The sequence below is a fragment of the Salarias fasciatus genome, chromosome 12 (genome assembly GCF_902148845.1).
Source record: "Salarias fasciatus chromosome 12, fSalaFa1.1, whole genome shotgun sequence".
NCBI classification, from domain to species: Eukaryota; Metazoa; Chordata; class Actinopteri; order Blenniiformes; family Blenniidae; genus Salarias; species Salarias fasciatus.
In genome coordinates, this window is record NC_043756.1 from 24,688,294 (window position 1) to 24,713,556 (window position 25,263).

At 41.4% G+C, this 25,263-nt stretch overlaps 2 protein-coding genes across 4 annotated transcripts; one reads left to right on the forward strand and one right to left on the reverse strand.

The window, feature by feature from the left end:
- Nucleotides 1-574: 574 nt before the first annotated feature.
- LOC115398034 (mucosa-associated lymphoid tissue lymphoma translocation protein 1-like) lies at nucleotides 575-12,270 on the reverse strand. 2 transcript variants are annotated; one of them, XM_030104654.1, is made up of 17 exons: nucleotides 12,055-12,270; nucleotides 10,424-10,590; nucleotides 10,162-10,283; nucleotides 9,902-10,049; nucleotides 9,341-9,519; nucleotides 9,174-9,270; nucleotides 9,030-9,077; nucleotides 7,024-7,047; nucleotides 6,885-6,929; nucleotides 5,797-6,000; nucleotides 5,548-5,725; nucleotides 4,428-4,499; nucleotides 4,210-4,337; nucleotides 3,682-3,831; nucleotides 3,288-3,445; nucleotides 3,081-3,206; nucleotides 575-2,816 (listed from the first exon to the last, which is right to left on the reverse strand). In XM_030104654.1, exons 1-17 carry the CDS (start codon nucleotides 12,201-12,203, stop codon nucleotides 2,325-2,327), a joined length of 2,487 nt encoding a protein of 828 aa, XP_029960514.1. In that variant the 5' UTR covers nucleotides 12,204-12,270; the 3' UTR covers nucleotides 575-2,324. The 2 variants fall into 2 exon arrangements, with proteins under 2 accessions (XP_029960514.1, XP_029960515.1); XM_030104655.1 differs by lacking the exon at nucleotides 9,030-9,077.
- Nucleotides 12,271-13,240: 970 nt separating this feature from the next.
- LOC115398795 (prolactin receptor-like) lies at nucleotides 13,241-25,059 on the forward strand. 2 transcript variants are annotated; one of them, XR_003932600.1, is made up of 10 exons: nucleotides 13,241-13,278; nucleotides 15,189-15,283; nucleotides 16,355-16,487; nucleotides 16,772-16,941; nucleotides 20,440-20,606; nucleotides 20,925-21,066; nucleotides 21,161-21,257; nucleotides 22,251-22,320; nucleotides 22,406-24,093; nucleotides 24,236-25,059. XR_003932600.1 is itself a non-coding variant. In XM_030105746.1 (9 exons), the coding sequence occupies exons 2-9, from the start codon at nucleotides 15,199-15,201 to the stop codon at nucleotides 23,213-23,215; spliced, it is 1,674 nt and encodes a 557-aa protein (XP_029961606.1). In that variant the 5' UTR covers nucleotides 13,241-13,278; nucleotides 15,189-15,198; the 3' UTR covers nucleotides 23,216-25,059. The 2 variants fall into 2 exon arrangements, 1 of the variants encoding a protein (XP_029961606.1); XM_030105746.1 differs by having other exon boundaries at nucleotides 22,406-25,059.
- Nucleotides 25,060-25,263: the final 204 nt, after the last annotated feature.

Genomic DNA, 25,263 nt, shown 5'->3' on the forward strand with positions numbered 1-25,263 from the left:
CTCAGTGAACACAGAAATGTCGCTGACTTGTGTGTTCAAACACTTTCTGTGTTTTTGGTTGGATACAAACTAGCAGCCCATTCTTTTGTGAGCACAATTCTTCTCATTTCATTTTTGGGTGAAAGGAATCCTCAAAGGAGACTGATGGGTCTGAATGAGGAGGAGCAGGTCCTGGTGGAGCTGTGTGAAATCAGATCACTCAGCTCACCCCCACAATGGCCGTTATATAAACCGACAGGTCAGAGAGGCCTGCAGCAACTCGAGATGTTTAGAAGTGAAACAAGCGCAATTCTTTATGAGAAATTAATGAAGAAAAGTGAATAAATTTCACCTTTAACAAATGGGATTTTCTTTATGATCCTGATAATGGATTTATTTCTATTTTTTACTTTTTATCTACATAAGGAATAATACTGAATGTAAGAAATACTGCAAATGTTCTAAGTTTGATTCAGCATGAGATTAAGATTTCTTTAAAAGTCATTTATTTAACAAGAACAGAAACTGTTTCATACTGTCAATATTTGTAATGATTACAATAAGAGATTGAAGGGAAAAAAACTCATAGAGCCTCATTCAAATTAAAACTTTTTTTTTTTTTTTTTTTAAGATTGCATTGGGTCTGGTTTCATTCATTCTTTTTACCTGTAGGTGGAACTTTGTGCTTCCACTGGGCTGACCTGACTCACTACTGCTGACCAGTGGATCTAAAGAGTCATCACATGAATTTCAGTTGATTTACCTTTAATCTACCACCACTACCATCTGGAAGCCTGACATGGTGGATTGTCCCTCAGGATGTGATGTTTCACTGTCACCCCAGGAAATGATATCAAAACAGTTGTGAAAGTCCCAGTTCCTGCTGCGACCTGTTCTCAAGTCACTGAAGCTGAACTCTTCTGGAAACTTTCACAGTGAAGAGTAGGAACACACACACACAAGCACACACACAAGCAGGAGAAGCGTGACTGGCAGCTGATTCGGTTGGCTCGAACAGTTCTTATTTCTAATTTTAAAGACACCTCGGCTTCACGCCTTCTCAGAACTGTATCTCAGTGAAAGAAGCAATCAATCATGACTGGTACTATTTGTCAAAATGAGAAAATTATTAATAAACTTTGAAAAGGACAGAAGACAAGACAGCTCAGGTTGCATGAACAATACTTAGACGATGCTAAATACACAGAAATAACAGCACTACTCCATAATATACTCAAATGAATGTCTACAAAAAACACACTGGTGTTTTTCAGGTTCTGTCCACCTTCGATGCTGCTTTATCTAGGATCACAATGCACTGTGGTCCAGGTCAGTCCAACACCCCCACCCACCCCGCCATGATATTCTTGACGTGAGGCGAAAAGGTCCTGTGTTCTTTTCAGATTTGTGGTTTTACAATGAAATTAAAAGCTTTGGTCTTGGATGATTGAATGATTTCACTTTGTGAGCCTTCCTTTGGGAGAAATGCTCTCATTTGGCCACTGGGCACCATGAATGTGAGGGGGGCAATGACGCCCAGCAGGTGGGACAAAACTGCACAAACCACAGGCATCAACAGGAAAGAATGACACAGCTCCCTCTGGTGAGGTCTAACAGTATCTTATAATATGTCCCAAAACAAGGGACGTGGTTTTAAACATGCATTGCAGAGAAAAATGTTGCTCCTGCAGCTCAAACCTTTAATTTCACCTTTCAAACGATTCATTCATCAGGTTATACCTCGCATAGAGAATAGAAATCTGAATCAAGATCTGGGCGTACACTCTTTCTAGAGAGGAAATTTCTCTTTGGATTGTAAGAGGAAGCAGCAAAACCCCAGAGAAAACCCACACATGTAGAAAATGCAAACTCAACTAGGAAAAACTAAGATTTAACGTGACCCTAACCTGACTCGCAGGTTTCAAACGCTCAGTTATTGGGCGAGGCACAGTAAGTCCTTGAGATGATCTCTATTCTTACACAACCTAAACCAGCCCTTCTTGCTGTAAAGCTGTGATATAAACACTGAGCGAGGCCCCTGAATGAAAGAGATTGTAAATATCTGGCAGTGTAAGACATTTTGGTGTGACATACGATAAAATTCCAAAAAGACTACAAAAAAAACCTACTTTCTTGACAAAGTTTCTCCTCATACTGTTCCACCCGTCTGCTCATACTTGGCCTTGTTGAAATACTGTTGCACCTACATTATGACCGATCTCCTGTCTGGATCTTAGCTTTTCTCTGAATTAAATGGAAATGATGAAGAAGCTACAAAATCTTTGAAGCAGCGACCTAAAATGTACTTTTCCATGTTGAAGAGCTGCAGTGACTCAGAGGCGGCTTCACTGCTGCTGCAGCTGCAGACTGTTGATAAACACCGTCTGCACCTCGTTGATATCGTCCCCGGCCTCTATGGGGATGCTGTGCCGGTCCGGCGAGCTGGAGAACCTGCCGGACTCCAACGGCGCCCCGTACCGACACTGGCCGGCGTTCTCATAGTAGGAATCCCCGCACCCCCCCGCCGCACCCGGGAGGCTCTCACAGATGTCTGCGTAAGGGTGCTGAGGGGAGAGGCGGTTGCAGTCCGGGGCCTGCTGGGAGCCCAGGTGCAGGTGGAGGCGGTGCTCCGGCCCGGGGCTGTGACAGGGGCTGTGGCAGGGGCTGTGAGGGATCAGGCAGGTCTGCAGGCAGCTGTTCCGCCGAACGGCCCGGTGCAGGTCCAGCCGGGCGATCAGCGGCTTGCCGATGTTCACGCTCCTGGTCCAGTGGATGGGATGGCCGTCGTCCATGGCAGCGAAGGTGCCCTGAAGACACACGGTGAAGACCAGCTCCTCCTGAGGCATGGAGGGAGGAGACGGTCAAACTCAAGGAAATTTCTTGATGAGAATCACTGATTTAGAACAAAACGAAATACGAACAAGACGATAATCATTTCAGAATATTAGAAGGAGGGAGGGAGCATCCACATGGAATAAGAATTTACCAGTCTCAAACATCAACGTAATCATAACATAAGATCATCACATTGGAAAAGTATTTCTCCCTTAAAATAAAGGCGTCCATACTTCTGGAACCTAGTTGTCTTTATGAGGATTTACCCTGAGCTTCTGCAGCGAGCTGATCCTGGTATAGAGGCAATGCTGCGGCAGGCTGCTGGACAGCAGGTAGATCCCCGTCTCCTCCGGAGTCTCTCTGTTCATCTCTTTGGGATCAACGTCCAGATCCTGCAGCAGCAACACAGTTTCAGGCCACATCTGACAAGATCAGCGTCTGGAGAGCAGAGTCTGAGCCGCACTGCGCTGAACCTGAGAGAAGTCCGTGACGTGGGCCTGGCAGAAAGACATGTCCTCAGGCTTCTTGACGATGTGAGTGTAGATGACCAGCACGTTGGAGAACTCGGCGGCGAAGCCCAGCTTGATCTGAGCGCCGCAGTCAAAGTCGAGACACATGCTCTCAGGAAGATCTGGAGGGACACACACACACACACACACACTGCCAACTTTCTGCCAAAAACTGAACATTTTTCCTAATGCTCTAAAGGTGACAACACTGCAACAGAGATATTTGTATGCCTATGCATCATATCACTATGCTTCTTCTGAATCCACTCTTGCACCAACCATGTTCATGTGTGTTTTGGTTATTTATTTTCATTTCATTTACATGAAAAAAAAGACATTTTTGTGACTCCAAACTCACCATGAGCTTTCGCCCACTGGCGGCTATGCACGTGGGCGAGATTGGCGCCGTCGCTGGGCAGAATGGGATCGGTCAGCGCTCTCCTCTCTGACAGACTGCTGCGGATCTCCAGAGCCTGTTTCCCCTTTGTGGCATCAAACTGACCCATGTCTGAGCAGAAAAAACAGAAGAAATCCAATACAGACTGTTGAGTAATAAATGATAAGTGCACCAGCCCCTCCAGAGAGCGCTCCACTTTGAATCAACTCATCTTCCTGACCTCAAATTAGAGGTACTTAAACCAAATCTTAGATGGAATTTAAAAAAATGGATCCTTAATTAATTGTTCTTCATCTTAAAGCAAACACCATGAATCCATAAGCAAGCCACTACAGCTCTGACATAAATAATGCAAAGCAAGCTGCATTAACACGAGAACCCAGAGAGATGCAGCTAATGTTCAATCAATAGGCATTTAATAGGATCCAGAAATAGTTTCTTGGTTCATAACAGCCCGATTGTTTTCTTCTACTGTCTTCCGTCTCGTACCCTCAGCGACTCTGTCCAGCACCACAGTGATCTTCTCGTTATCCAGCAGCCGCTTCTTCAGAAACTTCACAAACACGCCGTTGGTGAAGCCGGTGGAGCTGAGCTCGAAGGCCTCAGCATCCTGGCACCTAATGAGGGGTGAAGGAGGGAAATGGAAGAGAGAGAGTGAACCTTTTAAACTCTGAGTAGATGAACTTTGTGCACATTTGAGGCCTTACGTGGCATATCCAAAGACAATGTTGGCTGTAACCCTCAGGACGACGTTCGGAGTGCTGTCATCGTGAATGTTCCTGGAAAAAAAAAAATTCTAATATGTAATTAAAGCAGTAAACCTCTATTAGGCCTCAGCTAGATGGGAAACACCACTTTAACTAGCCTTCTGTGGTATAAAGGCTGCCAAATACCAGAGACATAACCTCCTGTGGCCTACCTTTGCCTCCTTTAGGTTGATTATTTTCACTACAACAGACAACACAATTTATTTCTCTTTTAATGGGGATCAAATCTACTTATACTGGATAAAAAACATCAAATAAATGTCTTAACATCTAAGTAAGGTAGGGCTGTCAACTCTCACAAACACGACTTAAAACTCACAAGAGTACCTCTGAACTCTCCAAGTAGTGATTTTAGATCAATTGTGCAATTTCTTTTTCCCAAAAGTACAAAGTTACTGTTGCTGAGTGATCTGTATGCAGTAAATATTTTTACTTTATGTTGTTTTTGGAACTCTTCGTATTTCAGCTGTTGTTTATTCAGAGGCGAGTTGGGGAAGGTTTTCGGGATGGACACAATGGAAGTGGAAGGTATTTTTGTTCCCCCTCGTCAAACTCATCAAATACACAATCCAACAACCCCAAAACACTTTGGTGGACACGTTATAATCCGCACATTCACTACGCTGTGGAACACCAACAAATAATATTGTAGCGTTACGACATTGAAGCAAATACTGGGAACTACTTTTTCTTTTGAAATCACTACGCCCAGACGCCATATTTAGTAAGTAGTTCCGTATTAGCAATCTTCGCATAAACAACTCAATCTGGTAATTCTGCATTAATATTTCACAGCGTAGTGAATGTGTGGATTATAACATGTCCACCAAAGTGTTTTGGGGTTGTTGGATTGTGTATTTGATGAGTTTGATGAAGGGAAGCAAAAATACCATCCAGTTCCATTGTGTCTGTCCCGAAAACCTTCCCAGACTCACCTCTGAATAAACAATAGCTCGCCCTCACAAAAAAAGTAAGTATGCTGTTCGAAATGACTAAGGAATTGTGCTAAATGGGCCAATTTGCCAAAATGTTGAAGCATCCCTTTAAGCCTCAGACTGACCTCTTGCGGCACATGTCCAGCAGGAAGATGTTGAGGCCGGTCTCCTTCTCCTGCATCAGCTGCAGGATGCTCTGCACACACAGACAGTTCGCCGAGTGGTACGGGTTTGGCGCGTCCACCGGCACCATGAAGCTGTTCCCGTAGTTCTCGTAGCCGTGGCCAGCGTAGTACAGCAGTCCTGCAGAGTGATACAGTCATTACAGTTCACATCAAGGCCACCGACTGTAGCCTGGAAACGAGCCGCTGTACCATAAACGCCCTTGTGGAGCAGCAGCAGGAACTCGTCCACGGCGTTCCTCATCTCGGACTCGGTGAGGTCCAGCAGGGAGACCACCTTGAAGTTGAGCTGCCGCAGGAGGTTGGTGAGCTCGTACACGTCCACCATCGGGGCTTTGAGCTGCGGGTGGTTCTGGTACGACAGGTTGCCGATCAGCAGGGCCACTTTGTCAGTCGCTGGCGTAATGAAAAGAAAAACAAAAAGCGGGACAATGCAGTTAGAGATTTGTTTTGCACGCACTTCACAGCAACTTCATCTTCATGTGATCATATTTCTTCTGATATTTGGAGGGTTTTTGCCAACAGGGTTACAATCATTCTGAGATCCGACAAAAAGAGTTTGGGGTCTACCGTCTTCCTCATGGTGCATTAACAGAACATTTAACCTCTTCAGCGCAACAAAAATCACCTCAGTATAATTTGAAATGAATGGCTGGATTGTTGAAAACTGAAGATCAGACTGAGCCATCAGTAACAGCTGGTTTTCCACACATAAGACGGAACGTTTAAGCACGTTTATGACAGATCTGAATAAAAGGCACCTTTTAAATTATCTTGTAGTCTCACACTACATTTATTTTTATGAAAACACTTCAAAAGCACTGTTCTTGATTATTCTAAAGACTGTTTTCCAAGGAGCCTAATATTATTTCATATGCTCAAAAAAGAAAAATCAGAATGAAAATGAAACGGAACTATTCCATTTTTAAAAAGATTACCAGCACTGGCAGCACTCAGATATGAAGCAGGGGAGATTTTGTAATGACTCATGTTCTTCGCATATGAAAAAAAAAAAAAAACATCTCTTTCGATTTCTAAAATTGGATTTTATTCAGAGAAAAAAGTCAGGATGCACTGCCATACTGAGGGTGTCACAGTGCATCGCATGCCTGCGCCGTGACGTGTCTCGTGTTGCCACACTTGTGAAACTATTTTTTTTTTTCCGGCGTTTATATCAAAAGAGGAACTGACGTAAATGAAGACAAAGATTTTTTTTTTGTTTCAGACGCAGAAAACTTGGTGAACTGCAGCCACACTGTCGGGACAACATAAACACTTACCGTACAGTTGATCAGGGATACTGTTTAGAAAATGCTCCTCAGAATCTAAAATTAAAATGTGAAAGAAACAAATAACAACAAGATGGGAAGATGGACATGTTTGAATGTGTAAAAGCCTGTAGAGAAGTCCTCCTCTTACTTCCTCCGATGGCGAAAAGGTCATCTAGGAATGGAAAACACAGACATGTAATAATCATTTGAGTGTTATTAATCTGTGATCAGACACAAAAGATGTAGGAAAAAGTCACTTGGAAAGCGTCACCCAATTAGATTTAGAAGCTTAAAACAGAGGTACAGTGGGGGTTTTTTTTCTTACTGCCAACAAGTTCCATGAAAAGATCAAAACCAGGAATGTGGTAGCCTTCTGTGCAATACACTGCAGCCACTGACGGGCAAAACAAGGAGTTACTCAAACTGAGGGACTTAATTGTTGTTTTGGGCCATTTGTGGGTCCATAAGTTCCACTTTTCAATGGAAAACTTCGTCACATACACAGCCTAACTGGAAAGGTCCCGAGTTTCTGAGAAGCTGATGTGATGTTATTCAAAAAGACATGAGATGGGATTTTTAAATCAGCAGTCTATATTAAAACAAATGTTGCATTTAAAGAGAAAAACCTGATTTTATTAGACTATTGTTGAAGATCTTGTTCCATTATACAGCAAACTGGTTAAAAGAAGCACAAATGGGGTTTTTATTTCATCAGAAAACCCAATCTGTGCCACTTCAGTCCAAACAAATACACCTGGAGATTAAACTGAAGTTACTAGACTATGAACCTGTGCAATATTCTACTTTATTTGGTTCTTTCTATTCCAGAAAACCAGTCTCACAAATGTAAACACACCAGTGTGTGAATCAGTGTGAAATGTGAAGCTTTCCTGAAGGGAGATCAGTGATGCAGTTAGGAAAACCGATGTTTTAAAGCAAGAAACTTTTCAGAACATCTGTTACGATTTGCGTAAAAAATCATAGATTACATAAAGCTGAAGGGAGCTTGATCTTTAACCTTGATATAAGCAGCTTCCCAAAACTCTCTTTTCCTTCAAATCTCTACAAAAGAAGGAAAGGAGTGCAAAGATAGAAGTAAATGGGAAATGCTTTAGTTTTTTTTTAAATACATGTTTGTGTTGATGTAATGACTGACAGCAGAGGAAGAATATTGTATTATTGTATGTGCCACTGATTCAAAGCACCATTTTTACTGATACACTGTGTACCTCTGCAACGGTGTTGCTGAGTATTGTTTCATCATAAAAGGTATATAACACTGGGGAAAACACCAGCTCTGCAAAATGAAGAATGAACAGAATTTATTAATCAGTGGCCTCAGTGCATCTAAAACCACTTTTCATACTGTCATAGCATTTAATCAGTAGAAAAAGAGGTTCTGATTTTTTCATAGCATAGTTCTGTGAGTCATTTGGATTGAAAAACAGTAAATCATCCTGTCTTTCAGAAATTTGAGTGTATTACTATAATTAGAATGGATTTTCCAGGGCAGAGTGAAAGTGACAAAGCTTTAGCCACGATGGAACAAATAGGCTGCTTTTGTTTACGTGCAAATTCATCTAAAATGAACAAAACATTCCCAATGTGAGGGGATTTTTACAATATTATCAGATCCTGACCACGAGCACAAAATGCACTGTGCCTAATCAGAGGATCCTGAATGATATTCGGAGAAAACATTCACAAAAACAGCTGTACTTCTACCATCTACTCATAAAGACAGGAAAATACTGCAGGACTGATGGGGGACCAGGTTTTGGTTCTTCAGCTGGACAAACACTGTCAATGCTATGTGAAAGCTAATCAGCCCCGGTCAGTGAAATAACTATGTTGATGTGAAGCAAGAGAAGCATGGCTGTTAGATGTGTTGCTTTACTGTCAGAGGGTCCACAATGTTTCCACCTTTTCACGGCAATATGACAGATACTGGCTGATTGGAGGTAAAACCAGGAGCCCGATTACTCCACAAGCATGTGAAACCTGCAGCTCAAACCCTGTGTGCTTGATGTTGGTTAGTTTTTGAGCAATACGACCCAGACTATGGCCCACATGCGGTTCTAAGAGCGACGCCCACATGCCGCTAATGCCTGCTGATTGCCACCCCACAGCATGCACCACCGCTTCCAACTCTACCTTCAGAGCACTCCATGGCCTCTGAAATCTGGACAGAGATCCTTGGTGCTTTCAGTTCAGAAAAGAAGCAGGAAATTGCTCAAACATAATGGCAAATATGCAGATTTTATTGCATGAAGCGAAACGGTGGAAAGCGTGACATACCTACGACCACGTCCACTTCGCTGCTCCACATCCTCTCCGTGCTGCTGCTGATCTCACAGCGATACCTGCCGTGGTGATCCTGCGTCACGTGAGGGATCTGAAACAGGCACACCGGTTTCTACCACACATTCCCCCTCCCAGCGAAGGAGCTCAGAGCGTCTCCTCACCAGGAGTTTCCTCTTTGTGCCGTCGGGGATGGGAACGCCGTTCTTGTGCCACTGGAAGCGAGGGATGGGGCGACCCACGGCGCCACACTCCAGCTGCAGGGTCTCGCCCACGTGCAGCCGCTGGGGCTGGGGCTGAATCACCAGCTTCAGCCGGCCATCCAAAGACTGATAACTCTGTCCTGAGCGAGAAGAGTGAGAACAGCACGATTCAGACACAAGGGAATCCACAGCGCTGCACAAAGAAGACATTCAAACAAAGCAGTTAAGAACCTTCAGCGATTAAGGTCACAAAATACATTTAAGAAAAGTGTAATGTGTGTGAATTTACAAAAAAATAAAAAGAGAAGTTAAAAAAAAAGACATTGTGCACATTTATGTAATGAGACAGAGAAAACGATCAGGAATGAATGTTGCAGGAAAATATATAAGAATCTATATACTTAACTAACACTTAAAGAAAAATATTCCATTTCACTGAACGAATAAGCGTTTCTGATTCACTGTTCTTTTCTGGTTGAAATGATTCCCTTTCTGTATATTTGTACACATGCAGCGCCTCACCGCAGGGCGTGGCCACATTCAGAACGTCCACCTGAGCCCACTGGCTGAACTCGAAGGCGTCGCCGCTGTTCACCCTGCAGATGTAAAAGCCGGCGTCCTTCAGCTGCACCGGACTGATCACAAGGTCCGGAGAGAAGCTGTTCGGGATCTGAGGAGGAAAAGTCAGAGAGATCTACCGACTGTCTAAACACAAAAGAAAGAAAGAAAGAAACAAAGAGAGAGAGAGAGAGAGAGAGAGACAGAGAGAGAGAGAAGCTCACCTCCTCTTTGGATTTGAACCACTGGTACTGGACGGGAGATTTGCCCACAGCGTGGCAGCTCAGACGCAGGTTGTGGCCACAGAGAAGCGCCACCGGCTGGGGCTGAATGAGGATCTGCAGGGCTGCACATTCATAGGACGTTCACTGGGAATGCATGCTCACTCCGTTTACTGCACGTTTAATGCCAGACATCTGAATTCACGATTTAACCGAACTTGAATGAGCTTAAAATAAAACACTGAACAGCAGAATCTCTCTGGACCTGGTGGCTTCAGGCACTGAAGAGCCTCTGAGTTCCCCAGAGTCTTGAGGTAGTCCATCAGGTGTCCGGCAGTGCAGCCTCGCTCTCCCATCAGCCTCAGCAGCATGAGACTCGGGCTGCCCTCCAGCTCCAGCACCTTCAGGGAGCACATCTCCATGTCGTCCGAGCTGCAGGAGGACGCAGCACACAGATCATCGACAACGGCACTGCCAAAGTTTTACACTTGTAGTGACACTTTCGAGACATTTGACGATCCAGTTTAGTGTTTTTTTTTTATCTCTTTATTGCCATGATGTGTCTCTTTGAGCAGATTTTCACCATTTTCAAATCATTTAGAGTGAAATTATCTTTCAAAATATCTTATTTTGTGTCTCTGTGTTTGATTTTTTAATCTGATTTTTTTAAATGTTTTGTTTGAAATGTTATTTTGTGTTTGAAGTTAATTGTACTGCATCTCAATTACGCTGAGTTGAAATAAATATTGGACTTCCGAGATACATCTGGACACTTTCTTCTGTTTTTCTCACATTTACCTGTCTTGAACATCATTTGAGTAGTTTTGCATGTCCAGTGCCACTTTCTAAAACTTTTTACATGTCTGTTTGGTCATGTTTATTTCTATATATCTCGCTGTTGTCTGTATTATTTCGTATCCTTTCTTCACACCTGTGTAGTTCAGGTGTGTCAAACATACAGCACACCAGAAGGTAAAAATAAGACAGAAAAAACACAACACGGAGACCCAAGATGACACATCAGAGTGCAGCAGTGAATGCAGCTACATTATTCATGGGGTCATCACAGCTGATTTGAGGGTCAGCTTGTGAAACCATGAATGCTAGAGGATGCAAAAGCTGCAAGTGGAAAATATGTTTTTAGGAAAATTAAATGCTGCACTATGGAAGAGTGATTAGTGCCTCACAGCAAGAAGGTTCTGGGTTCTAATACTGTCTGGGGCCCATCCACACACAGGGAGAACATGCATATATGTGCAGGTAGTATTGGCACATCATACATTTCTTATTTGGTTTGTCTCATCTATCTGCTTCATTTTGTACAATTTTTATACATTTTAATAGTGTTATTCATCTGTATACGTCCTGTCTCGTCTGTGAGATCAGTATTTTGTTTTGTCTTAAACCTGCTGTAAATTCTGCCAGACAGCGCAGACAGTTCAGGGCATTTTGTGTGTTTCTACTGCAGACATTCTGACATGTTTATTCTATTGTGTATACCAAATAAAACAGATAATATAAAGTTCCTGAATGGACTCCTAATCCATGCATGTATAAACACAGTCATTCATGTAACATATATTTTAGTGATTTCCAGTTGCAGCATTAATACATTGAATGTTCTATTCTTTAATGTATTGTGTTTTACTATCATTAGTTCCTGTGATTAAAATCTTCAGTGCAGGTTAGTGTGATGAGGTCTGAGGTGTTTCAGTCATTAACAGAGAATAAAGTCTTACTACAATCAGGATCGTGAATAAATTCTGCTCAGTGGTTACATGTCCAAGACTAAAAACAAAAATGTGCATCTGTAGTTTCACCATGACTGTATATTTACAGCTTCACTACTGTCTTGGGATGTGTTTACACGCCCAGCCGGGGCGATTTCCTGCCCACCTGACTTTAAAGCGCCTGTCGTTGCCGATGATCTCCCCCAGCTTCCTCCAGCCTCTGCCGCTGGACTTGTCCAGCACCTCGCAGAGCTTCTTCACCTGCGGCTCCTTCAGCATGCTGATCCTCGCGCTCCGCTCCAGAGACTCCGACATGGCCAGCAGCTCGCGCACTTTAACATCCAGGTGTCGACAACGACACGCATCCAGTCGGAAGAGAAGAGCGCACTTCCTGGAAGAAGTGTAGAGAGTGAGTCGTACACGCCCACCGGGCCGGGCTGGAGTTCCCCCAGCAGCCGCAGCGCGCCCTCGAAGATCGTCTATGAAATGAGATGCACTGCTGACTCTTTCAATGACAACTTTTTTTCCCTTTCCCTTTCTTGAAAGTTGCTGTTGTTGTTGTTGTTGTTGTTGTTGTTGTTGTTGTTGTTGTTGTTGTTGTGTTCTTTTAACAGGAGAACTCAAAAACCTCTTGACAACTGAGTTCATATTTGTCATACTAACAGATAAAATGCAAAAGAAAAAACTGAAAACTTTCACATCTATTACAATATTATGAATTATCTTTTATAATACAATGTAGCAGGATGACAGTAAAATTTTAATTTAATGGCACTATACAACAATTATCTTTCGTTTTAATGTTGAAAGTTACAAAATAAATTTTCCTTATTAGTGGAACAGTTTCAGGAAATACTTGAAGATATTCTCAAATAAAAGGCTGCACAGCTTGTGATGACATGATTGTTTAAAAACACTCAAACACACACACAAAGAATAAATCAAGTAAATGAGTTAAATCTGAGGAGTATCTATAATTTAGTACCTATATGCCTGTTATAATAGATATACTTTGCATAATTACAAATACTTTCAAAATTACAAAAAAATACAAATATAAATAGAGAAAGCCAACTTACATATTTTTTTGTTTAAGTTTTTTGTTAAGTTATTATTCGTGTGTTGAACTCCTTGAAATTTTAGATATTTTGTACCTTTTTAAAAAGACCAAATAGCATGATGCTCACCAACTTCCTGAAGTTTGTAGAGGCTTGAATTTAGCTCAAAGTCATGCCTCTTGTTCTGACTATATGATCTTTGGTTACTCTCAGGTGGGCAGGTCGTGACGTATTTAGGCCCCTCCTCCTGAACGAAAAGTCTCACCTGAAGAGAGCAGGTGAGCAGACAGGTGAGGAGGGCGGTGTGTCCATGCTGCGGAGGCCTGAAGAAGGTGAGTGACCTCCACGACCTCCTGACCTCACCTTCACTCGCTCACATTTGAACTTTCTCACTAACATTCATAGTTAAACATAAAGGCTTTAACTATTAAAATATGCACATTTTCAGGTGATTTCACCACTGAGGAAGTTCCTTCAATAGAGGATGTTTAACTTTTTAAATCAAACTGAATAGATCAGGTTTGAAGATTCTGTAATGAATTTCTCTCTGTAATGAATTGAAATGTAACAAATGAAGTAAAAAAAAAAAAAATAATAATACAGTTGTATTCAGTCAAGCTTGATTTATCTGGTACTTTTAGCCAGATTGCCATTAATAAAGGTAACAATGAGAAAAAAAGAACAACAACAACAATACAGTAAATATATGGCCTGAATTAAAGAGGAAAAAAGCCCTGAAGATTAGTAAAGCACAACTGGACACAAAATATATGATAATTGTGAAGTCAAATGAACAAAAAAACATTATAGAATGTACGCTAACAAAGATTAGATAAACACAAACCTCATGAAAGTGACTTTTAGACATAAGGAAAATAGCAAAACATTAAAATAGATAAGAAAATAAATCAGTGAAAGAAATAATACAATCAATCCAGCTAATATGCTGTACTAAGATGTTTGTATAGATTTCTGAATATTTTATATAACCTTGTATTCTACGTACCTACGCACAATATGTAAAACATGAACTTTAGAAGAAGGAAAAATCATCTACCAAAGACCACTGAAGTAAAGGAGCTGAGAACCAAAAACATTACAGAGGAAAACAGAAACCCACACTCACAGAGGGGTAGAGGAATACTGATCAGTTATTGGAAAGATAAATGTTTGCTTTACACTGCTGAAAGAGCCATGTCAAGATGGAATTCAGAAAGAAGCTGATTTTGTTGCTGTAACAGTGTATCAGCAGGTTATGAAAACATTCAAATTTATTTGATAATTTCTATTAATTTAACCAAAGGTCATTTATTGATATGACCCCAATAACACTTTTTAAAAAACTAGGTAATTGCTGTCAGCTGTTAATTTCTGGCTGGAAGGGTAACCTTGCAACCTTGTCGCAGAGCTGCTGTCTCTCTCAACTGTGTGCTTGAGCTTCAGCCAGTCTAATCTGTTGTATCGATTGTTTTTATTACATATACACATAGCAAGTAATGCTGGCTTTCTTTTCTAAAATGTTGGAAGCTTATTTCATATATTAATTTGCTGCTTCATCTTTAATTCATAAATATATTTATTTTGACAACAGCTGTTTTGTCAATTCATAGTTTGTATTCTTTCACTTTGTGCCTCAAAACTATGATAGAAGTTGAGTCTTATCATGAATGTAGTTATTTTGTGAGTTTTGTATTGTCATTATTATGTTTTTATATTTAAGACATTTCAGAAACTTTTTTTACTTTATTCGAGACAAATTTATATTTTTATTTTTTACTTTTTTCGAAGTGAAATTTTAATCAAATATGAGTAGTTTTGCCAACTCCTGAAAATTCCTGAAAAATCTACCAAATTATCTTATCTGTTGTACAAAGCATTATGGCTAAAAATAATACTGAAATGAGACTTTCCTGCTCTAAAGTCCACCTTTTTTGTGAAAGCAAAACTCAGCTTTTTTCTTCGGCATGAAATCCTCATTCAGCATATGGCTCATCGGTTCTCTAATGATGCTGTCGTGCAGGCAGATGAAGTTTGCGCTGCTCTTCACACATTTCTCAGCACTGACATTGCGCTGTGATCGTCGTGGGTGGGATGCATGTGTTTCAGATTGAAACATGATGAAGGCTGTTTCTGGTGGCGCTCCATGTTTTCCCTCCATGTCTGTTTGTTTGAGCTGAAAACAGGGCCGGAGACACGGATTCACGTCGTCTCACTAACCGCACGCTGTGTGTCTGTGCTGCAGCAAAGTCACCATGAGGAGACGAGCCCATGCAACGGTGCTGCTCTTCAACATGATGATGATGATGATGATGCTGTCTGTCGCTATGGAAAACTCTGGTAAGATGATGGTTGGTTTTTGACTGTGAGAAATGCTTAATATCTCTTTCGATACAGTTTCCCCAGCTCGTCATTCCACAGGATGTAGACAGTGAGTACAGATTTTGAAGTTCATCTTCGAAAATCACCAAAATATTTCAAAGCGACATTTATTTTCAAGGCTGACAGTCTAACACATGTTCAGCTTCCTTGTGAAGACAACTTCACACCAACAGCAGTGATTGAAAACAAGCCTTGTAGAAGGCGCCTGTACAAAACACAAAGCAGTGTTGAATGATGTGTCATAAAATAATGGACTTCTGTCACTTCCTCTTTTAGCAGCAACATGAAGTTTCGGTGAGCTTGTTGTTTTTGATGTACATGAAACAAGTTACAGAGCTATAGTTTTTCTGTTCTGCTCACTGAGTGGCTTATTAACTTTAGCATTATGTTAAGCTGTTTCCTTAACTGTTACAATCTCTGTTAACTCTAGAGTGCTTTATTATTTCAGAACTTTTTCAATCTTTTACTAAAAATGAAATGAAATATGTCCGACTGAAAGAAACATTGGTTGTGTTTCATTGGTAGCATTAGTTTATTTGTATAAGAACTTGCTGAAATGTGGCATGTTGGTAATTTGGTTTTCATTATCGTAGGTTCATGAATCTATTCATACAAAAACCAAAAACAATGAACTTTTAGAGCATCTTCCTCCAGCTCGATATAATGACTGAATGGGTCATAGACATCTCAGCTAATATGTCACAGCAACACTTCGACATGTGGGCTCTGCACTTAACAAGCTGCTTATTTATGACTAGTAAAGAATGAAGAAGCTCCACTGCTTTATTAAGATGTAACTAAAAACTTGTAATCACAATTATTTTCCTTGTGATTCTTCAAAAACTGCATACAAAAACTTGAATGCAAACTAGCATGTAAGAATTATTGAATGTAAGTAATGATGACCTCTGTGAAGCAACAGAATTCTTTCATCTAGAAGCTACAAACGAATCTTTAAAGCGGACTTGGTTTATTCTTGCTCTGAAGAGACTCTGGAAATGATGCTGTTCGGGTCGTCTGTGTTGCCAGGTTGGTCCCCGCCGGGGAAGCCGGAGCTGCTGGGCTGCAGGTCTCCTGAGAAGGAGACGTTCACCTGCTGGTGGAAACCCTACTCTGACGGAGGGCCGCAGACCGAGCACCGCCTCTACTATGAGAGAGAAGAGTCAGTCTTGTCACTACGTGTTATTTTACCAGTGAAAGTCTGTCTTCAGCTGATTGTGGTTTAAATAGTGAAGAATGGCATTTGAAGGTCTGTGACTGCAATAGAAAACTTTAATAACAGGAATGGGATTTGTCTTAACCTTTGATTGGTCGATCGCTGACTCTAAATCATTCCTGTCGGGGTTCATGATATTTGGGTTCATGTTCCAGGATCTTTTTTTAACCCAGAAAAAACTGTTAATTTATGCACTAGATCAGTAAGTTTCTTTTTTTCACTGTGTCCAGTTTGGAGGGAGAGCACGAGTGTCCGGACTACCGCTCCGGAGGAAGCAACTCCTGCTTCTTCAACAAGACCTACACGTCCATCTGGGTGGACTACCACCTGACAGTGGTGGCCTCCAGCGCCCTGGGAAATGTCTCATCAGACCCCCTGAAGATCGATGTGATGGAAATCAGTAAGTTGTTGCAACAGCTGGCTGCACACTGATAGTTGTTGAGATTAAGTTAAAAGAAGTTGAAACGCAGCCGTCGGCAGTTATTTAAACATTTTTTTCTGATTCCTGTAGGTTTGACTCTTGCTTACTGTACGAGGCCCTTAAAAACCACTGACCTTGATCCGTGTGACGATTCTCTTTACATCTGATCTGCTGCGGATATATTTAGACTTTTAGTGCATTGATTAACAGTTCTAAATGCGTCTAGATCAGGTTTGTGTAACAGCATATTCGTGTCATAGGAGGGACTGTGTGTTTGTGTGTATGTTCCGGTGCCAGTCTGTGTGGAGGATGCTCCTCTGAGCTAATGATTGGCTCAGTTTTATTAGCAGGGCTGTTTTATTTTGCTGGGGGCGCTGAATGGAAAAGTACTGAGTGACCGATTCCGTGCACGTAACAGAAACTGAACAGAATGAGGCAGAACTGGTTCAGGAAAGTCTGCTGTACGGTCCCAGATCAAATTTCACCTCTTTTGTTTTGTTGACACTACATGAGTCTTACGCCACGCAAATAAACTCTGTGCTGTAAGAGCTTAACCTGAACCAACCGGAGTCTTGCACTTATCCACAAGATCAAGAATCGATGATGTATTTTCTATAAAAACATGAGAGCACAGAGACTTATTCTGGGCTGATCCTCACACAGAGCTCCAGGCAGGTGTCTGCATGTTACACTTGCGGGTACAAACCCACATCCTGTGTTATTTGTTGCTATTACTGCAGAGTTCATCGTTGGGTGCAGGTCAGCTAGCTTGAGTGTTGATGAATTTGGGTTAGTGGTTAGCGCGTCATCCTCAGTGAAAAAGTGCCTGTTTGAGTCTGCATGTGCATGTGATGGTTTTCTCTATGAACTGTGGTTTCCTCCCACAGTACAGAAGCAGAGTTTCCCCTACATACACTTTACTTGGGCGGGCCGCCCAAGTAGATTGACACCCGCCCAAGAAGATGAATGGAAAAAAAAAAAAAAAAACGCGCGGTCTGTCTCTCACACTGGGTGTCAGGCTCGCGCACCCCCGTGTACTCTGATCTCTGGACACATAGCATGGAAGCATGCTAGTTTAGCCGCTACCGGCTACAGGCTAACAGCCTGCAGGCTGCAGATTAATGCTGGTCGACCGTCCCGGACAGTAAAACTTATAATCAGCTCGATTGGCTGATTTTTCCTGCAGAAGCTCCTCATGCTGTTTTATTGAGCAGGCTGTATGTTCTGGTGTTGTGTTTGTTTATATCACGCTGCATGTGCAGCTCCGAGTCCTGCTCCGTGTCTTCTCTATTTTGGAGTTGCTGTGTCAGAGTGACAGCGCCATCTGAAGGCCTGGCGGGTGAACTACATCGTTTTGAGTCCTTGTTATGTTGCGTGGATGTAGATATTTCCTGAAGCGATGCTTTATGGACAGGGAACTGAGAAGGAGATTTTAAACAAATAAGTTGGGCTCATTTGTAATTCAGGGACAGGTAGACGTCCAGCTGTGTTCCATTCTCAGCTGCTCATAACACCACATCACACTGGAAACATCTGGAACCTCGTAACATTAATAATTTTCTATAGTATTCCAGTCATCGGATTTTCCCTAAAGCCCACAGAGAAGACATTTACATTACCAGCAGAGTTCTGTCGGATTTGGACGTCTGTTGCTGTGAAAGTTAGGATACATAGATATGTTTTGTACCCTAATCTTGATAAATGTACTAGCATTTCAAGAAAATTGACCCCATTTAATGAGAAATAAAATAATAATAATGTTTGCACCACCTGAGCCCACAGTAAACTGTCATAAATTTAATCCAGTACAATAAAAAGCTGTGATTAAATGCCCCCCAAGTAGATAATTATCGTCCATTTATCGTTATCGAGGTGAACTGCTTAATATTATCGTGATATTGATTTCGCCCAGCTCTAGTAAGTGATTTAAACCATAATGCATAAGAGCACAATGTGAATAATTTCAGTTAATTTTCTTGTGCTCTTTTGCATTATGGTTATGCAAGTTTTTTTTCTCTTTTAGATCAAAACTGAATTGAGGAACAGGCTGCAAGGGGAGCATCTTGCTGCATGCATGCACATCAGCATAAATGGACCTGACCCCCGATCCTTTCCGTACCGAAAGGCATTGGATATCTTTTTTACTAAACCAAGAAAAATACACTGCTCTGACACAAACTGTCAGCTTTGCAACTAGCTTTGCAAGTGGCTTTAAATGGCTATTTTTCCTTCATTTTTTTTATTTCGCTTTTCTTTTTGGTTCTGTTTATGTTAAAGCAGGCTTAAGATGTATCTAGAATGAATAATACATGGTTCATAAACCAGTTTGACTAGGTTCCTGTGAATGCACTTATCAAAGACCGCAACGTCTTCCTACACCGCCCGGCCCACCACCACAAGTAAATTCTCAACCTAGGGGAAACACTGAGAAGTCACTGTTGAACATAAATTGACTGTAGGCCTGTGTCTCTCTAACCTTGTAACCTCTCCAAGGCGTAACCTGTCTTTACTCTTCTCTCAGTTTTTCTAGGCTTTTTCATTCATATTGATGATGAACTAACTGATTCCAGGTGTAGAAATCTTGGTATTAATCAGCTGCAATGAAAGAGGCACCAAAGAGACACTGTCAGATGTGGCATTTATAATGAACTGAATATTGAATTAATAATTCTCTCCTCAAACTTCAAGACAAATTTCCTTTTGAAATATGTTTTCAGATCTTGCAGCTGGATATATTATAAACTTATCTCACATATATATTTTAAGCTTACTCTGTTTGCTCCATTCAGTGGGATCCATCCCACTTATTCATCATGCAACTTGTGTGATGACAATAGAGGTGCTTTCAGACAATACTAAAAACCAACTGGGATAGCAGGAAGCCTTAAAAGGAGCTTTATCATTCCACGGTGCCTCATGTGGAACTTTTAGGTTTTCTTTATTAAAGAAATGACTGTGTTGTACTTGGCACTCCATAAGTAAAGCTGAATTGAAGCTTCTCTGTGCAGTCTTAATTATGAATTTGTGTGCCGTTCTCTCCCACCTTGTAATGAAAATAACATTTCTATGTGATTCAGTTCAGTTCAATTCAGTTTTGTTTATAAAGTGCCAATTACAAAATAGTCATTTCTAGACACCTTTACAGAGCAAACCCAAAAGATCCACATGAGCAAGCATAAGTGTGTGTGGAAAGGAAAAACTCCATTTTAACAGGAAGAAACCTTTGCAGAACCTTTGCTAATGATTTATACCTTGTTTAAATCATGCATACTCTTTCACCAGGCTTTCTTCTCCTTTAATACTCCACTAAGTCTTCAAGGGGTTGCTGTGACCCAGTTGATCAGGCAGGCCTGCTTCAAGTCTTAAAATCAGATTGTGTTTTGTTTGGATGACCTCTGAAGTGGTAGACATGCACTATAGAATGAATGTCGAACACCGTTGTTGGCTCTCAGTCTTGATTTTGTCTGTGTGCCACAGTAAAGCCGGATGCTCCTGACAACGTCACGCTGCAGGTGGAGGAGAAAAAGAACAATCCACGCCTGCATGTCCGATGGCAGCCTCCTTCCAACACCGACCCCAGGTCAGGCTGGGTCACCATTAAGTATCAACTGAGAATCAAGCAGGACAGCAGCCACCAGTGGAACGTGAGTAATAACCCACTGAGCCCTGACTTCCTGAAAAACTCAGGCTGTGTTTGTTTAAATGAGCAATGAAAGTGTTGGATTAATTTCATGCAATTTGCTTCACACTCTGAAATTCCAAAGTACATTTTGTGTATTTATATCAAATTGGCAACATTTGATGTTTGGCTACCAGAATCTAATCAATGTCTTTAGTGGAGGTCAAAGAATCTGTCAGATTTAAAAAGACTGCTTCATTTCGTGTTTGAGTTCGTTAGGATGGTGAGTTCAATGTGGGAGCAGAAGCAGAGGCATAACTTTTTTCTCCATGTCTCTCTCAAGAATTACACACTCGGTAAGCAAACCCACTTCAGCCTGTACAGCATCAGTCCCGGGGCAGTGTACAGGGTTCAGGTGCGCTGTGCGCTGGATCACGGCTCCTGGAGCGACTGGAGCAACACCACCTCCAAGACAATCCCAGACTGTGAGTCCCACAATCTCCTTCATTTAACTTTGTCTTCTCTGGTGAAAACTATTCACATTTTAATTCATAATACTCCTTTTTTGCTTCCATTTAGATCTTCAGAGGGAGAGGCCCTTCTGGTTACTGCTTTCTGCTCTCTCTGTGGTTCCACTCTTTGCTACGTTGTGTATCGTGGTTATCAAGGGAAAAGAGTAGGTATCTGTTAAACAGTGGCAAGAAAATGGGTTATTCAAATAAGGTGTTATAGTTTTTGCCATGAATTAATCACAAAATGTGGCGTTGCTACAATCTGAGTCATGAGTATTGACAATTTAGCCTAATGATTTTTATAGCTGCTAATCAAACAGGAGCTTTTCTTCCAGGTTGTTTTCCTGTTGCTGCCTGTCATTATCCCCCCATTGTACCTCACTCTGGGATGGTGCTCTCGAGCATATTAACACCCTTTTAAACACCATGTGTGCGTGTCTGCATGTTCAGCTGGTAAAGTCATTGAGATGAATTTGAGGCTTCTAGTTCAATGCCTGATCCAAAGTCTTCAGATGCTTCTATTTTGTAGTTTTTGGTTTGGAATACCAAATGCTTTTGGTGATGAACAAGCTGTACTGTAGGGAATCATGGATCCACTGTGGTTAGCAATGTCTTCTCACAGCTTGAAGAGCCCTGTTCAGTCTGGAGTAAAGGTCTCTTTCTGTTAGCAATATTCTCCCTCTCGCTGTATTACATGTTTATTTTTTTTCCAGGTCTGGCTTCCTCCTGCAGTCCATAGACCTGCTTGTTAGATTAAATACTGTGGATATGATGTGTGATTTATGGATTCTATGTTAGCTCTGTGATGCCTGCCTTTTGCCCAATGTTAGCTGTGATTAGCTGCAGCCCTCTCCACCATAAGACGCATTAAACAGCTATAAGAGATTCAGGTTTGCCCATTCCTAACTCCTTGTCTCTATTTGAAATCATTACCCTAAAGTCACTTATTAACAGTGCTGTGAAAGGAAGAAAAAGTCTGTGTTTGTCTTGTTACTGAGAAGCAATTCATTCCACATTTTTGACTGATTCAAGACAAAAACGATACCTTATCAAAGGGTTCACTTACTTTTACTTGCAACCTTTCATATTATACACTTAATTATTCCAGATGATAAATATCTGACTCATGTTTTTTTTGTTTGTTTGTTTTTATTCAGTGTAAAGCAATTCCTTCTGCCTCCTGTTCCTGGGCCAAAGATAAGAGGAGTGGATGTTCAGCTTCTTCAGGTATTACAAAATCTGCATTACATATTCAAACAGCTCCAAAAGATAATTTTTACCTTAATGACAATGTGGTGAATTCTATTTACAGAGTGGACAAGCTGAAGATATCAGTGCCTTGATTTTCAATGAGAAGTATCCTCCAGTGGTGGCCTGGAAGGACCAGATGGAAGAGTACCTCATCGTGTGTGACAAAGACAACATGCCTCTGCTTGACCGCTCAAATTCACTGAAAAGAAAGGACTGTGTGTCTATTCCTCCCAGCTACTTAGATATAAAAGTACAATGCATGGAATCAATCCACAGCCAAAATGATGTGAAAAAAGTGAATGGAAGCACGGATGTAAAGGATTCCTCTGGAAAAAGCACCAAGTGCACCTCAGGGGAGGGTTTACCCAGCAAGGAGCTGCCTCATCTGCTCACTCCACAACAACAAAGTCTATGGATGAACAGAAATTCAACAGATCGACACAAGAGCGCTACTGAAAGCATGATCCAACCACTGTCCACCAGTAGTGGTTATGTGGACCTTCAGAGATGTGAAAGCTCACAGGAAATGGGCGTCTTGCAGAAATACTACAGCACCATGGAAGAGGTTAACAGTGGCAATATTCTCGTGCTCCAAAAAGACAATGTCCCTCTTAGTTTAGACAGTCGGAGATGGGAGGACAATATACCAGAGGACTACAGCAGGGTGAAACAGGTGAACAGTGGAAATGTGGTTTTCCTGCAGAAACAAAATGACTTGGCTGACTCATCATGTGAGGAGATGGATCATTTCTACTCTGCCTATCAGAAGGCAACAAATCCTCAGGTGACTGGACCGAGTAAAGGCGCTCTGTGCACAGACTCAATCTGCCATGGATATGTAGATTCTGTGCCTGTACTGCCATTAATATAAAGACATCCACTGTAAATACCAGTACCTCAATCAACTCTGCATTTGATATTAGTATATACTGGGTGCATCAGCTGTATCGATAACTTCCTAACAGCCAGGTGTTCATGGACAGAAATAAATGAGTGAAACATTAGGCGAATGAAGGACAAATCTGTGTGTGATATATTTATTGTACATATTAATAACACAGTCATAAGACGGAAGAAAAATGTGTGATCCAACAAAACAGATGCAACACATCTTGGTGGGTTTCTGTGAGTTAATCCAATAAACTACTAGAATCTGTGGGTACAAGGGAAATGGAGATTCTGTAGGATTGTCAGATATAGAAAAAAGGATGTAAACCCACAAGCGTCAGATTGACACTGTTTCTGTATGGGTCCTCATGTGGGTTGACAAACTCCCCCGAGATTGGTATCGTTTTCTACACATCTCACACGGCGTTTCACCAGTATGAATGTTTGTGTCATCCTTCAGAGACGACTTCTCGAAAAACCGTCGTCCAGAGATCATGCAAAGGAAGGGTCTCTCACCTGTGTGTGTTCTTATATGCCGCTTTAGCATTGGTCTGTCTTTGAATGAGGTCCCACAAATGTTGCAAGAATACAGCTTTTCACTTATGTGAATCCTCCAATGGACACTTCGTCTTGAAGACCTATTTTGCCATATATGTTACAGGAGTAGGGCCTCTCCCCAGTGTCGACCCTTGAATGAACTTCCAATGTAGATTTCTGGTTGGAAGTTAAACCACATACGTGGCAGGTGTGTGGCTTCTCACCTGTGTGAAGTCTTTTATGAAACTTCATGGTTGAGGCCTAATTGAAGGCTTTACCACAGATGTTGCAGGGAAATGGCTTCGCTCCTGTGTGGATTCTCAGGTGTGTGATCAGTTAAGATATACAGGTGAAAACTTTCTCACAAGTTTCACATACATAATGTTTCACTGTGTGAGTGTTGCAGGTGATATCTGTCATGAGAGTGCTAAAGGCTGACACTAAATCTTCTCTGCTGTTCTTTCAGATTCATCATGATTCAGGTCCAGATCTTGACCTTCACTGTAGTTATCTTCACGACAAACGGAGGTAATCTTTGAAACATTGGTTACCTGCTTGGGCAAAAGCTGATCTCCATCCTGACTGATGCAGAGAACTTTGTCTTCCTCTTTAATCTGAGGGAGCTTTGGATCCTCTTGGATTAATGCTTCTCTCCTGATCACCCAGCTGGTGCTCAGTGAAATCCTCCCCTTTCTCCTCCTTCTCTTCGTCCACTACTTTTCTAGAACCTCTGAAGAAGATAAGGTATATAAAAGTGAGAATTACTTACACTGACTGATTGTTTTTAACTTGTGAACATTTCACACACTGTGCATCTTCACTTGAGGCTAACACAGGATGTCCAGCAGTCTGCGCTGACGGACGATTTCTTTCTCATACTGGACCGCCGTTTTCTCAAAAACTCGGAATATTTCTTCAGCGGTAGCAGTCAGTCGCTCACCAAGAAACTGTCTGAAGCACTTCAGCGAATACATATTTTAAATTATGAGTTAATACGAGTGAACAATCTTCTGGTCTGTTGACATATGTCCAGCTGTTGTTTACTTCCGGTGGTTGTAACACTGTTAACATCCCCCCTCCCCGAGTAGAAGGCATTTGATTTTTTCGTTCCTCTTTATGACGGCACGTTTTACTTATTGTTACTCTGAATTTTCTTTTTTGGTACATTATCTATACCATTAATTCATGTGTCATGCGTAATAAACCATATGTGAAAAACAGAGTTAAGTTGTTCCGTAATTCTGAAATGACCGACAAATATTTAGGACTTGTCACAGTGGGAGCACAAAAATGTCCAAAATATGATAAACTTAATATGTTGTATGATAAAATTTTCATGTATGTTTGCAATTCATTGTGTTTTTTTTTTTGTTTGTTTGTTTTTTTTTTTGTATTTTGTTTTTTTTTTTTGCTTTTTGTTGACAGTAGTTATGAGCGGTGAGACCGGAAGGAGTCGCTGTGGGACTGGTTTCCGGTGTAAACATCAGCTGTTTG